The following is a 14,966-nucleotide window of genomic DNA, read 5'->3' as shown; positions in this document are numbered from 1 at the left end:
AGAGCCCTGCCCCACAACCCCTCCTAGGGCTAACGGCCCCCCTTGCAAGGCAACCCACCCTGGGCCACCAAGCCCTGGGGCAGGCGACCCCCTGTGGCACAGAGCCCCAGGCAAATGCCCCCCTTGCAAGACAGCCCCCCACACTGCATCCCCTTGTGCAGAGGGTCCTAGGAGACCCCTTCTAGGCTGCTGCAGCCCAGCCAGCTCCCATGGCCCCTGTGACAGCAACAGGCAGCACCTAGCTCTCTTCTCTATGCCCCCACCGCCGAAGAGCCCAGGCCCCCTGAATCCTCTGGGCGGCCCTGCCTAGCTCTCTTCTCTATGCCCCCGCCGCCGAAGAGCCCAGGCCCCCTGAATCCTCTGGGCGGCCCTGTCCAGCTCTCGTCTCTATGCCCCCGCCGCCGAAGAGCCCAGGCCCCCTGAATCCTCTGGGCGGCCCTGTCCAGCTCTCGTCTCTATGCCCCCGCCGCCGAAGAGCCCAGGCCCCCTGAATCCTCTGGGCGGCCCTGCCTAGCTCTCGTCTCTATGCCCCCGCCGCCGAAGAGCCCAGGCCCCCTGAATCCTCTGGGCGGCCCTGCCTAGCTCTCTTCTCTATGCCCCCGCCGCACAAGAGCCCAGGCCCCCTGACACCTCTGGCCGGCGCTGGCTAGCTCTCGTCTCTATGCCCCCGCCGCCGAAGAGCCCAGGCCCCCTGAATCCTCTGGGCGGCCCTGCCTAGCTCTCGTCTCTATGCCCCCGCCGCCGAAGAGCCCAGGCCCCCTGAATCCTCTGGGCGGCCCTGTCCAGCTCTCTTCTCTATGCCCCCGCCGCCGAAGAGCCCAGGCCCCCTGAATCCTCTGGGCGGCCCTGTCCAGCTCTCGTCTCTATGCCCCCGCCGCCGAAGAGCCCCGGCCCCCTGCATCCTCTCGGCGGCCCTGTCGACCGCTCGGCTCTATGCCCCGCCGCCGAAGAGCCCAGGCCCCTGAATCCTCTGGGCGGCCCTGCCCAGCTCTCGTCTCTATGCCCCCGCCGCCGAAGAGCCCAGGCCCCCTGAATCCTCTGGGCGGCCCTGCCTAGCTCTCGTCTCTATGCCCCCGCCGCCGAAGAGCCCAGGCCCCCTGAATCCTCTGGGCGGCCCTGTCCAGCTCTCGTCTCTATGCCCCCGCCGTTGGGCTGCTTGGAGCCTGTCTCAGCATCAGCCCCTCTGTCTGCAGCAGGGGGGTAACCGACCTTTCCAGGGCCACCATTGGGAGGGGCAAGGTTTGGATACATTCTCCCACCACCCCGGTAGCCTCCTCCTAAGTGCAAGGCAGTGACCCGGGAGGCTGAATGCAGCTCCCAGCCCAGGTCCCTAAGGCCTGCCTGGGTCGAGGCTGCTCTGATGCTGTCTGGGCATGAGCTGGGCTGGGAGAAGGAAGTGGGGACTCAGAAACATGCCCTGCTCTGCCTCCTCCTCCACCACCCCCTTACCTCCCTACAGCCAACCCCGAACTCATCCCATCTCTCCCTCCGTCCCCCCAGCTCCTCTGGAATGCCCCCGCGTCCCTCAGCCCTCCCTCCTGCTCCTCCCAAAAGCAATTCACCCTGCCGCAGGGGGAGCCTCCAGCTGGGGCCTGCCTGCTCCCTTCCCTTGCCACTGTGGCTACACATGGCTCCAGCCTCTGCTCCTTCATTCCCTGCTCCCTTCCTCTTAAAGGAGCAGCAGTGCACATGCTGCTTCACCCCTCGCTCCCCGTCCCCTCCCAAATGGGCTACTGGGGAAACGCAGGCTGGCTTGGAACCGTTTTCTCAGCACAGTCACCCAGGGCCATAACAGAGACCAGGTGGATACCCCGCCCTCCGGTCTCAGCCGAGAGGCCAGGCCTGAACAAGCCACACACAGCCGTGCCTGTCCCATGTCTGCGTCTCCCCCAGCCCCTTCAGCTGCTGCCCCCAACCCTGACTGGGAGTCTGGATCAACAGCCCCTGCTTGCAGGGTGGGACCCCTGGCTTTGGGCAGCCCCCTCTTGCCTCGGCCTTGGCACCTGTTTCAGTCCTCAGAGCCCAGCGCTACCATCCTGTGAGTCAGAGCAGGGCCTCAGTGCCCACAGACCAGAGCCCCCCTTGCTCGCCCAGGCCTCTGTGGTGCCAGACACAGGCCCATTCTAATGGGATACAAGTGCCCACCCACAGCCCAGCAGAGATCCCCATGCGGCCCAGGCCTGCACACCCCAAACAGTACCCCCCTAGCCTCCCTGTGCCCTGGCAGCTAGGGGAAGAGCAGGGAGCAGGCTGCGGGGGCGTGTTGCAGAGCAGGCTGGGGGATGATGCGGGAGTGTGAGCTCCTTTGGGGGTGTGGTGCACACCCAGGAAGCGAGGACACTTTCCACCAGCAGGCCAGGCCCCAGTGACACAAGGACAGAAGCAGAGGTCGGGGGCCAGAGGGATCCCTGCAGCGGCCCTGCCCTGGCCAGGGGGAGCGGGCAGCTCCACGCAGATTCTTCCTGCTCTCTTGCTGGCTGGCAGAGTACAGTGGCTGAGCCCCTGCAGCCAGGCGCTCCTCTGCAGGTGCCGGGGCGCCCCTCGCGTGCTGGGAAGGTAGGCTGGGGACTGGCGTGGAGTCCTTGCCGAGGAAAGCAGGAGCGGTGGAAGGAGGGATGGTGCGGAGGAAAAGTCGGAAGGTACAACACATACATCCAGGTGATTGTAGTGGAAGGGAAAGAGGGAGTCTCAGGAGGCATTTAAGCCTAGTGCACAGAGAGGAGAAAGACATCATTGACAAGGCCATAGTGAGGATGGAGGTAACCCTAGGGGATAGGCCTGGGCAGAGACAGAACACACAGCTGCCCTGCAACTGGGCACCGGCCATTCCTAGGGGAGCAGGAAGACTCAACCAGGGGCCTGAAATGCGTGGAGTTAGAGGGGGTCAGTGGGGAGGGCTCGGCCAGGCCGGACAGAGGCGCCCTGAGTGCAGACCCGGAGGCCTGGGAAGGTTTGGGAGGCCCTGAAGGCTAGCTCCAGACTGGGCCCAGTCAGCTCTCATGCCCTACATGGAGGGAGGATGCAGACACCTTTTCTCCCAGGTGTTTCATCACTGGAGTGAATGGATGCCAACAACCAATGACTCCATCCTCCTCCTCTCCCTGCCTGTCTGGCTTGCTGGGATGTGGCCACAGTTACACTGGCTCTGTAGCCAGCAGGGCTGGGGTTGCTAATGAAAATACCAGCAGAGTCCCCTGCCCCTCTATCCTGCAGGCCTAGTGCTGGTTAGAAAGGGCCCATGTGCAACATGTCCCTTGGGAGATCTCGGTGCTCCAGGGGAGGGGAAGGTGCTACCTTCCTGCCCAGACCACTGCAGGGCAAACCTGCTGCCAGGGGGAGCTGCTCTGGGGAGGGCAGGACAGCAGTTCATGGACAGAGATCTCTGGTACTTGAGGGCCTTCTCCGCCCACTGACTTGACCACTGGAAGTTACACAGCCTTTGGCCCAGGGCAGGACAGGCAGGACTGGGGGTTGGCACTAGGGGATGGGTGGCTAGGATCCCTCCAGATCAGAGCAGGAAGCAACTGCCCATGAGGGACAAGATCCTAAGTTAACTGAATCCATCTATCCCTGGGAAGGGCATGTAGCCAGGGGGCAGAGTTACTGCCCAGCAGAGCCGCGGGGGAGCCAGCCGGGCGGCCAGGCCTGCGGGCAGCAGAGCCACAGGGGAGCCAGCCGGGCAGGCAGGCCCATGGGCAGCAGAGCTGCGGGGAATGGGAAATGCACTGAGCCACCAGGGTGGGACTCCCACCTCCCTCAGGGCTCAGCCTCAACTGGGGCAGCTGTGAGCTGCAGCCCCCCCTGGAGCTACACTGGGCCTCATTCCATAGCTTGCCAAGCCAGGCAAGGGAAGTCCTGCTAGGCCTCCCCGGCTCAGGACACGACAGCAGGCACTGCCTTCCCCCAGCGTGGGCCGGGATGTGGCACAGCCTGGCCCCCTAGGAAGGGTGTGATCCGGGGCAGCCCCTCAGGGAAAGAGCTCCCAGCCCACCACCAGAACGAAGCAGATCAAAGGGCACCACAGTGAAGACACAGCATGGGAGGGACCACGCAGGGAAAGGCAAGCCAGGAGATCAGTGTTGGGGAGTTCTGGACCCACCGCCCGGCAGCCCCCAATCCACCCTCTCTGGGGGATGACAGGCCCCTTCAGAGACCCATCCAGGTGGGGCAGTCCTCCAGGCCCTCCACTGGCAGGCAGGGAGACAGCCGTCCTGACCTCCTCCCTCCATAGAGCAGCAGGCTGCCTGCATTCCCTGGGAGAGGGAGCTGCACCGCAGAGGAGACCATCGCCATCCTCTGGAAGGAGAGCCCCACCCCTGCTGCCCCTGGCGGATAGCCCTCCTTCCCCCGCTCCCAGCCTGTGGGCTCCTCGCCAGTCCTACTCGCAGCCCTGGGGGGCTCCCTGCCAGCTCTGCTCCCAGCCCGGGGGCTCCCCACACTGCCTGTAGAGGTTACTCCATAGCTGCCTCTTGGGTACAATCCACAATCAAGAGAGCGAGAGGCGTGGTGCTGCCTGGCTGTCATGGCAAGGGAGGAGAGGCTCATGCAGGGTGTGCGTCTGGGGTGGGGTTAGTGAGCTGATGGAGGTGGGGGGGGGTGTTAATGTAGCCAGGGTCACAGCAGTCAGGAGCTGCCTAGTCTAGGCCAAGCCCATCCCCCACCATGCACCGTGCCCCCTTCCTCTAGCTCGGCTGTGCCCAGAAACTAGCTACAGTGCACCGCTCCCCAGGACCCCCAGCGCCACGGCTCCCCTCCCCCGAGCCAGAACGCCCACCCTCTCCCTAGCACCACGTGCCCCACACTCTCCCCACTGCCGAGCCCTGCGCACTGCACCCCAGCTAGACTCACATGCCCTCTCCTCTGGGCCAGGAGGCTGGTGGCCCTTTCAGCAATGGAAACAGAAGAGCTGCCTCCCTTCAGAGTAAGGCTGCCCTGGCCTCCAGAGCCAGATGGAAACCACAACCAGGGTCAAGCCCAGTCTCCTTTGGAGGCAAGGCTGGTGGCCAGGGGATGGAGACACGTTCCTGCCCACCCTGCCTGGCCTGTGCTTCCACTGAGCCCTAACTCCCGCCCCCGCCCGTCACAGGGGGCACATGCTGGGAGGGGCTCCATGGCTTTCAGCCCCCAGGACAGCAGAGAGGCCTGCAGCTATAACCCACTCCCCAGTCACACTCACACACACATGCACCCCCCCCCACCCCGCAGCAGGGCGCTGCCCACCACAGGGCACAGGAGCTGTCTGCCAGGCGCCCTCAGGAATGCCACTCAGGGCTGGCAGCCGGTGTGCGATGCAGACATAGCCAGGAGGGGTGTTACGGGGATGCCAAGGCTGGGTTAGGGGCAAGCCAGGGCTGCTTTGTTCTGGACATTTCCAATGCCAGGCTCAGCAGCCCCTCGGAGCGAGTGCCAGGGGCTCCTCTCTCTGGCCCAGCTGGCTAACGGCGAGAGAGGGCAGGGCAGGGTGCAGGGAATGAATGAGGCAGGCAGGGATGCCACGACAGGCCATCAGCTCCTGGAGACTGCAGGGGGCAGCACTCCAGCAGGGGCCCCGGGGCAAGTGCTGCCCCCTGCCTCTCCCGGCTGGCCTAGGCAGTTCTTGATGGTGGACTTGTACTTACCCTGCTCCACTGCACGCCCATACTCACTTCCTCGCTACCGTCTGTGGTGTTCTCATACTTGACACTGCCCACCAGGCTGTCACGGCTCCTCCTCCGCTCCGCACCGGCTCCCTCCTTCAGAATCTCCACCACCTTGGTCTGGTTAATGGGGTCAATGCCCTGCAGAGGAGTCAGCACAAGAGGATCCAGTCAGGGCTGGCCCCTGGCTGCTACAGAGAGCCAGCGCCACCATCTGCCCCGGGACGTGGGGGCAGGGGGATGGGCCGGGCCATCTCCAGGACCAGAGCGCTCGGGGGAGGCTGGCTTTGTGCTGTCCCCTTCGGGCCTAACCTCACACAGCAGGGAAGGGAGAGCCCAAGAGAGACCTGCTGCGGGCAGCAGGGCGTCCCCACCCCCTAGCTCACCACTCTGAATGGGCCGGCTAGAGCATTACACGCAGGCCGGACAGAGCCTGGCTGCAGGGCTCTGGCCAGCAGAGTGACCAGACAGCTGACAGTCCCACCGGCCATCGCTGCTGCTAGCAGCCCGTGTCCCGAGCAGCCCTTTGCGAGGGGCCTTGTGGAAGGTGCCGCCGCTCCCGCTCAGCAGCTGTTTCAGCTCCGAGGGGCACTACTGCCCTTTGCAGAAACTATGCCGGTCGGGCTATCGTCTCACATTCAGCCAGGAGCTTCAGCGCTCTAGTTATTAACCCTCCTACCCCCCCAGTACTGAGCAATGCTTCCAGCCCTGCAGTTCCCGGGATCTCCGCCAGAGTCCTTCTAACCAGAGCGGGGCAGGCTCTGCCACCTTCCAGCCCCCCGCAGTCACCCGCTCAGGCAGCCCTCGGCTGCACCGCCAGGCCTGGGACCTTGTGTGTCCAACTGTCAGTTTGATCTCGTCACACCTCAGTCTCCCCAGCAGCTTCTGTGGTGCAGATGAATGGCTCCCTAGCTACCGGCCAGGCTAACAGATCTGTGGCAGGAGCGTTTCCCTGAGTGACTCCTCCCAAGCCCCAGCCCAGGGGGAGCTGATGGGACTGCACAGATTTAAATTCACCAAGCCTAGGGAGCCTGGGCAGTGGTAGGCATCACAGGGCCCCACTCCCAAGATATCCTGTTGCTACTCTGAGGGGAAGTGCCAGTGAGCAACCCCTGCCCCACCCACCCAGCTCCATCCCACTGCCCAGGTTGCCAGGGCATCCCAGGGGTTACCTGCCGCCGAGACTGCACTGCACATGCCTCCAGCGTCTCTGCTGCTTCCAGCTTGCCCTGGCGCCTGTACAAAGCACCTAGGTTCCGCAGGGTGGTGGTCACTGTGGGGCTGGGGGTGAGAGGAAATGTCAGGCTGAGGCAGCAGCCATCTATCCTCCCAGCAGCTCCTGGCACCCCTTGCTCTGGAGTGGCTGGGGCCCCCTGCCACGCTGGGAAGCCTCAGCTCTGTGTGCCAGTGCCTGGGAGCGTCCCAGGGGAGAGCAGATGGGCCATAGCTGGGCTGGAGTGGGAGAGCAGGGGAATGGAGCCGCCAGGTGCCTGGCCTTCTGGCATGGGCCACGCCGCACAGGAGGGCCCAGCCATCAACTCTCCCTGAAGGCATTGTGAACGCACGGACGCTGCACGCCCCTAAGGAGCACCTGTGACCCTAACAGCTGCTCCGCGCCAACTGGCAGAGGGCACCCCATACCCAACTCAGCTCAGCCTGACTCTCATTGCCCCAACTGCGTCTCTAAAGTGTCAGGTACGACAGCACGGGTCAGCTGGTGACACACTGGCCCTGGAAATCATCCAGTGACTATGGATGGGGTGGGCAGTTAGGGACACCTGCTGGAAATAGGTTCTTCCCGTGTGTTTGAGAGGCGGCTCCTATGTCCAGCCTGCCCTAGAGAGAGGCACATGGATTCCCCTGTCTGACTGGCTTGGTTCCGGAGACACAAGGGGGCGGAGGGAATGTCTTTTACTGGACCAACTTCTGTTGGTGAGAGCGCCGAGATTTGCAGCAACACGGCAGGCTCTTCGGACCCTCACAGGCAGAGGCAATGAAAGGAGATGTACATACAAGATAAAGTAATCAAGCTAAAGAGGCCAATCCCCAGACAAGTGCTGGAGAGGGCAGGGCAGCCAGCACGAGGCAAGGAAAGCACTGCAGGGGCTATTACTGCGCTGAAGGGTGTGGCAGGGCAGCACCTTGGCTCCAGAGGGGCTGGTTGCCAATGCCGATGCCATGGCCCCCTGGCTCCCCAAGCCCCACCTTACCTGCTGACTTTGCAGGCTTTGTACCAGCTGCCGTACTCTGTATAGGGGTCACCGTCTCTCTGTTTGCTCTGCAAGGGAAGGAGAGGAGAGGTTAGCTAGAGCGGTGCCTGCCTCAGGCCCCCAGAACAGCCCCACCCCATGCTGGACTGAGCCAGACCCTGATAGCTGTGGCCAGCAGCAGCTCAGCATTTAAACACCCCCCTTTCCATCCCTGCCCCCCAGTTCTATGGGGGCCCCCAGAGGAGCTCTACATCCAGCCTGAGCTCCCTAGAGCTGACTTGAGCCACTCAGACTCCATCCCTGGAGCCCATCCTCCCGCTGGGGCATGGCACTTTCCTGCCCCACTTTGGGGCCGGACCTGCCCGCCCAGCCACTGCTCCCTGAGATTTTCACAAGCACAGTGGCTGGTTTCCACGCCAGCCTGAGTGGGGCCAGCAGTGCTGGGGCTGAAACAGACCTAAGCCCAGGGCAGATGGCTCTGAGCACCACGGGTGGCAGTGCCACAACCAAGGCTGGGGTAGTAGCAATGCCATGCGCACCACCCTGCGCACATGTTCCAAGCGGGGGAGAGGGCAGTGCCTCCTGGCCCCACAGTCACCAGGGCACAAAGGCAGGGCTTAATTTGTGACAGGCCTGAGCCCCAGCACTGCTGGGCTTGGCAGTTCAGAGCCCCGACACCGCTGGGCTTCCTGCACTGCCCAAAGGGGACAGCCAAGAGCCCAAACATTCAGAACTCAGTCCTTGGGCTGGTTTAAAGGGCCAGATCCTCACGCAGGGGCTGTCAGAGGGGGGAGCACCCAGGGAGGGCAGTGGGGCTCGCAGCTCTGCACATCAGGCCCCTCCCATTTCAGAGTCTCACTCCAGTCTAGGCGGCTTCTCCAGGCCCCAGTGAGAGCATTTTGGCCTGAGTGACCCCAGGGAGCCTTCCCACAGGGCAGAGCCGCTCCCTTTGGAGGAATCCAGCCCCTGGGCCTGTCACTCCAACCTCCAGGGCAGGCAGCCAGCGTGGGGACACTCAGACACACCCTCTCTCTCAGGGCTGGGAGCTGCATTTCAGTGGTGTGCTCTCTCCTCAGGGGCCAGGACTGGGCCTTCGCTCCCCTGGCCAGGGGATCGGCCCAGGCTAACTCAGCCTTGCCAAGACCACAAGGGGAAGCACCTCTGCCATGTCAGATGTGAGGACAGTGACAGGCCATGCCCAGCCCTCCCTCTGCCCGGGAGCCCAGGTGTGGCCTGCTGGGCATCTAGCTTCAGTTCCTCCTTCTTGCACAGCCAGTCAGAATAATGGGCTCTGGGGCTGGTGGAGCCCCCGGCACGACCACCTCGGCCACAGGATGACACAGCCATGAGGTCAATGGCTAGTGCGCTCTGGACAGAGAGCGGGAAGGTGAGCAGCAGGGGGCTAAACAACCCTAGCGGTACAGGCCTCACCCCATCCATGGACCTGGAGCCAACCCTGCACACATACCATCAGCCCGGAGCACTCCACCCCACCCTTGGCAATGAGGAAACACTGCTTCAGCTTCCAGCCATGGGTTGTGTTAGACCTTTGTCTGCTAGACTGAAGAGCCCATTGTTAAATATTCCTTCCCAATGTATGGAATATTTCCACTACATGCATCCGACGAAGTGGGTATTCACCCATGAAAGCTCATGCCCCAATACGTCTGTTAGTCTATAAGGGGCCACAGGACTCTTTGCTGCTTTTACAGATCCAGACTAACACGGCTCCCCCCTCTGATACTTCCCAATGTAGGTACTTATAGACTGTCCTCAAGTCACCTCTCAACCTTCTCTTTAAGCTAATAGATGGAGCTCCTTGGGTCTGTCACTCTAGGGCAGGTTTTCTAACCCTTTAATCATCCTCGTGGCTCTTCTCTGACCCCTCTCCAGTGTATCAACAGCCTTCTTGAACTGTGGGCACCAGAAGTGGACAGACTCCAGCAGCACTGACGCCAGTGCCAAACAGAGGTAAAATAACCTCTCTACTCCTACTCGAGACTCCCGTTCATGCACTCCAGGATCGCATTAGGCCTTTTGGCCACAGTGACGCAGTGGGAGCTGAGGTTCAGCCAATCATCCACCACAACCCTCACATCTTTTCCAGTCACTGCTTGCCAGGGTAGAGTCTCTCATCCCGTAAGCATGGGCTACGTTCTTTGTCCCTAGATGTATACATTTACACTTGGCTGTATTGAAACACAGATTGTTTGCTTGGAGGCTTGACCCCAGCAATTGACTGCCTGGATTGGTCTACCTGCCGCCTCCTGAGGCATGTCACACAATAACACACCTGGGGCTGGCCCCTGTCAGCTGACTCAGGCTGAGGGACTATGAAATTGCAGTGCAGATGCCTGGGACTGGGCTGGAGTCCGGGCGCCGGTAGCATCTCAGTTACAGCAGGCTCATGCAGCTTGGGACAAGGGCCAGGCCCCAGACTCTGTACATCTCCCAGCCCTGCCTTTAAACACCCACTGATTCTCCTGCCAGGACCCTGGGCTGGCATCACCACAAAGCTCCCTCCCAGCCCCTCATCATGGGGAGAGTCAGGCTATTCCTACCAGTGGGCATTTCCCAACCCGTCAGCCCAGGAGCATTCCAGCTGCCACTGCCATGCCCAACACCCTCCCTCCCTGGGGGGCACAGCTCCTGTCTTGGCCCAGCCCAATCCCCTCCCCGCATGTGCCCCCGCTTGTAAACCCACCCACCCAGCACGCAGCCCCATGGGGATGGTCTGTGAAACGGTAAGTAAAGAGAAAGAAAGTGAAGCTCTGCCAAAATGGGTATGATGCTTTTTAATAGGAGAAAACAGACAGGCAACCAGGTATAGCAGGGAGGGCCTCCAGGCGTGGGAGGGAGTGGGAGCAACACCCCTCAACCCAGGGGCCGGGCTAGTGCTCCGCAGAACCAAGAGAGCTCAGCTCAAGGGAACAGGGACCACCTGTGGGTTAGCAGGCACGTCTCCCACTGGCTACAACACAGCTGTCTCCTTACACCCAGCCCACTGCTGCTAGCTTGTGGGGGGAGCCACAGTATGCCCCGGGGGGCGGCTGGCACCGCATCACTGCACTGCAGAATGCCCAACACATGAAGCCACCTCCACTAGCAGGAGCCAGAGGTTCCCCGCCGTCTCTGTGCTTAGCAGTAGCCTGGAAAGCATCTCAGCCCTGTCCAGGGGAGCGAAGGCCCAGTCCTGGCCCCTGAGGAGAGAGCACACCACTCAAATGCAGCTCCCAGAAAAGCCGGGTGCTGGAGCCACTCCTTCCCAGCTGGAGCTCAGAGCTGCTCTGGGCTAGAAGCAGGAAGGGGCAGTACAGGCATAAGAAGCCACCTTGCCCCGCACTGGCCAAGGCAGTTTCAGGGACCCTGGTGGAACCTCCTTGCGGCAGAGTCTTGTCCTGAGATGGCAGCAGGAGAGCCATGGGGACATGGAGATTTCTCTAGCTCGAAGCTAAAGGTGTACGCCCCAGGCCAGAAGTTCGGCTCTGGGAGTGTGTGCGTATGGAGCACGCACAAGGCCTGGGAGGCAGGGCCCAGAGATGGGTAAGCAGATGTGAGCCCTCAGGCAGGGATGGTGGTGACTAAAGACCTGAGTGGTCTACTAGCCTGAGCTGCGGTCTCTCCTCCCAGTCCCCCTGGTAAGGGAGCTGCTCCCATCTGTCAGAGCAACACTAAGGCCCCTGGAGAGCAGGGGGCCATGGGAGCTGCCTTTCTGAAGGAAGGGCCTTCCCTGGAGCCTCCTGGCACATGCAAACAGGGAGGGTGCTGCAGGCTCGCCAGACCCCCTTACATACCCTGGCAGGCTCCTCAGCTCTGAACCAGTGAGCCAGGGCTCACCGTGTACCTGGCCATGGAGCTCTGGATGCACAGGGAAAGCAACAGGACACGGAGCCGCTCCAATCAGCAATCCCACACACCAACGCTAGCAGCGCAGGCAGGCCTCCACATAGCAACATGCCCTGAAAGCAGCCGAGCAGCAAGCTCCACTGACAAGAGGTGGCCACATGTCATCTGTTAATCTCCAGAGATCTGCCCCTTAAACACCACCAGCAGCGGTGAGCCTCCAGCCAGCCCTGGGAGAGCACTGACCCTGCACCATCTGGGCAGGTGACGCTGCAACCTCCAGAACCAAACCTGCACATGTGAGGGGGGACACAGCAGTACCCTGTGGAGCTCTGCACAGCACTGGCCTCAGCCTAGGTGACAAAGCCGCCAGGTGCAGAAGCCCTCAGGAGCAAGCCCAGTCACCCCAGTCAGGGGCCACAATGAAGTCAACAGAACTGTATGGGCAATGGCATCAAAGGCAACTAACAGACCTAACGGGCTCAGCACGGTCAACTGACCTTCATCCATGGCTGGATCACCTCGAGGCCCTGCACAGCGCTAGGACAGATGGGCAGGGATGGAAAAGTTGCAGCAGGCCTCCAGGCAATGCCAAGGCTGCCTCACCACCACCTTTTCCATCACCAGCTCCCAAAGGCGCTTACAGACAGGCTGACATTCAGCACAGCCCCCAGTGTCAAGAGTTGGCACCAGTCCTCCTTTCGGGAGACATTAACAAGCTCCAACAATAGCTCCAAACCCTACATTTGGTTTAGCCATCCACAAAAGGCCTCAGCGACAGAACCCAGCTGGCACCAAAAAGGCTCTCCCTCCTCCACAGATAACTCCTCACTGCTCAGAACTGGCACCCCGCTGACACCCCCACTGGAGGAGACCCCGCAAATGCTATCAGGGGCTAGAAATCTTGCCTTGACAATTGCCATGTCACTCCCTCCTCTTTCCCAGAGGCCTTGTCTAGCCCAGGCTATCGGCACAGCCAGCGGACCTGTGGCTTACAATAAATGCTGGTATCAACCCAGCAGGCCCTTGGCAGCATGGACCAGGGGCCACCACCCTGCTTAGGTGGAACAGTGGGTGCAGGCAGCACAGAGCACCCAAGGGGCGAACTAGCTTAGAGCAGCACTGGCACTGCCACCATGATTCTTTACAGCTTATGTGCTAGTCTCTGCAGTCCTGCCCCCCTGCAGCACCCCCTGTCCAGCATGGGGCTCTGCTTCTCAAGAGGCCCTCAGCATCCGACAGGGACTACACTGGGTGGTGAAGAGATTGCAGCTTGGGGAGCACAGAGGCCAAGAGAGAGACATCTAGACTAGATTGCGCTGTGCAGGATAGAAGCTGGGCCAGCTTCCAGACACAGGGTGGGATCTCAGAGGGGCCGTGCACCTGCACCATTCAGAGTTAGTTACTCAAGCCCTCAAACTCCAGCCTGGCCACCTAGATGACGACTCTGCCAAACCTGGTACAGGGTCTGTGCACACAGACGAGAGACCTGAGAGAGGCCTCCCTGCTGCATTTGCACAAGGGGGGGGGGGGCGCGACAGGTGTGCTGTGGACTCCTGCGTCTTGCCTGCTGCATAAGAAGGGACACCTGCTCCGTATGTCTGTTTAGCTCAGTCCATCTCAGGAGTGCACCTGCCTCTCTCTCACAACTGCCGGGGTCAATTCCCATTCGCCAGAGAGCCAGGGCTGCTGCCCACTGCCCCGGGAAGGCAGCCTGGCTCCAAGGCCCTGTGCTCTCGGGGGCTCTAGATGCCGGCAAGCTTTGCGTTGCCCTCCCTCAGAGCTGGCCTGGAAGGACCAGGGTGCCAGGGAGAACTTTAGGTCCCATTCTGGCTCCAGCAGCACACCGCAGAAGGTTCTCTGGGGGAGATGATGGAGGCAGCAGACTGCAGCCTCTTCCCAGTCCTGTCTGCCTCTCCTCTCAGGTTCCCTTTCTCCTGATCAGCCTTATGGGCTAGCCCAGGAGTGAGCTGGACTTTCAAGGCCCTTTGGGGCTGGAAGCTAAGTCTCTGGCACAGAAACATGCTGTCATTCTGCCATCTTCCGCTGTCCAGCGTGTCCTAGGGAGAGCACTACAAGCAAAGAGAAAACATGCAGGCACAGCTAGACACACAGCAGGCCTCCCCCCACCCCAGCACAGCTCTCCTTCCCACACAGGCACAAGAGAGCAACTGCAGCACCTCCACCTCTGCCAGGCCCCTGCCCAGCTGCAGCACCCTGCCTCCCTCCCTATGCCTACGCCCTGCCCCTGCTGGCTGTGACCAGCTGCAGCACCTGCTGCTCTAGCGGGGTTACAGAAAGCAGAGACTCCCCTCCCGCCCCTAGGGAAGAGAAGAGACTCCAGCTCCCTCTCCACCCCAGCATCCAAGCTGAGCCACTGGGCTGTCTCCACTGTCAGAGGCTGTGCTGATCTGACCTCTTACCCTCACCTTGCTCATCTCCTCCCTCTCCTCCGCGTGCATCCAGATCGGCTTGTGCTCATCTGTAGGGCAAAACACAACAGGGTGCTGTTCACAACCGCGCTCCGGAGCTCCGCCCTACCCACCTACGCATCTGGCACACGCTGCAGCCCCACTCCCCACCTAGGAACCAGCCAGGATCCTGGGGCACTGGCTTCAGAACGCACCTCTCCGGCTCTCTCCACAGGACACTGCCTGTGGGGCTCCCCCCAACCCCAGCAGGGGCTGCATCCCCTGCTCATGGGCGGCTAATCCCTTGCTGGTTTCATAGTCACTGACCTGCTCTCCACACATAAATGACCTTCCCCTTAGCCCCAGGGAAAGCCTCCAGCCACTCTGCATGGTTCAGGGAGAGGGGCAGGGCGGTGCCATGCAAAGGGATGGCGGCGCAAGGACAGCTGTTCACCACTGTACAGTGTCACTGTGCTCTGCAAGGTCTGTGGTTAGATCTCGTGGTGCCAGCCCTGCAGGGGAATGGGTGCTCTCTCCCTTCCCAGTGCACAGAGACAAGCCCAGGCAGGGTGCAGAGCGCAGCAGGCTTTGCAGGGACTCGCCCTGCCAGCAGAGGGGACATTGCATAGTGCCAGCCCCACAGCTGGAATGGGGAACTCCTCAGAGAGCTATGGCCAGGCTCCCCACGTCCCCCAACCATTTCCAGCTGTACGTACCATCCACAGAGCCAAACTCCTTCACATGGGCGCGGGTGAGGATCTCCTTGTACAGCACCTCAGCATCCTTGTATTTGCCTTGTTTCAGGTAGCAGGAGGCCTGCAGCCAATAGAGAGAGTTTTTCAAGCCCCACTGGGCCACTTGGGACC

At 61.7% G+C, this 14,966-nt stretch overlaps 1 protein-coding gene across 11 annotated transcripts in view; it reads right to left on the bottom strand.

Moving 5' to 3' along the window:
- The window catches only part of KLC4 (kinesin light chain 4), a 53,327-nt gene that overhangs the window by 13,763 nt on the left and 24,598 nt on the right, over positions 1-14,966 (bottom strand). For 5 of the 11 annotated variants that reach the window (XM_039532980.1, XM_039532979.1, XM_039532977.1 and 2 more), the window contains 5 exons: positions 14,817-14,916; positions 14,113-14,171; positions 7,847-7,914; positions 6,809-6,917; positions 5,619-5,777 (listed from right to left, as the gene is read on the bottom strand). In XM_039532980.1, the coding sequence (XP_039388914.1) occupies positions 5,619-5,777; positions 6,809-6,917; positions 7,847-7,914; positions 14,113-14,171; positions 14,817-14,916 (495 nt within the window). The other 6 variants (XM_039532984.1, XM_039532985.1, XM_039532983.1 and 3 more) reach the window with 6 other exon arrangements.

This window comes from Mauremys reevesii, linkage group 3, assembly GCF_016161935.1.
Source record: "Mauremys reevesii isolate NIE-2019 linkage group 3, ASM1616193v1, whole genome shotgun sequence".
Classification (NCBI taxonomy): domain Eukaryota; kingdom Metazoa; phylum Chordata; order Testudines; family Geoemydidae; genus Mauremys; species Mauremys reevesii.
This window is presented reverse-complemented; position numbering and strand designations above follow the sequence as displayed.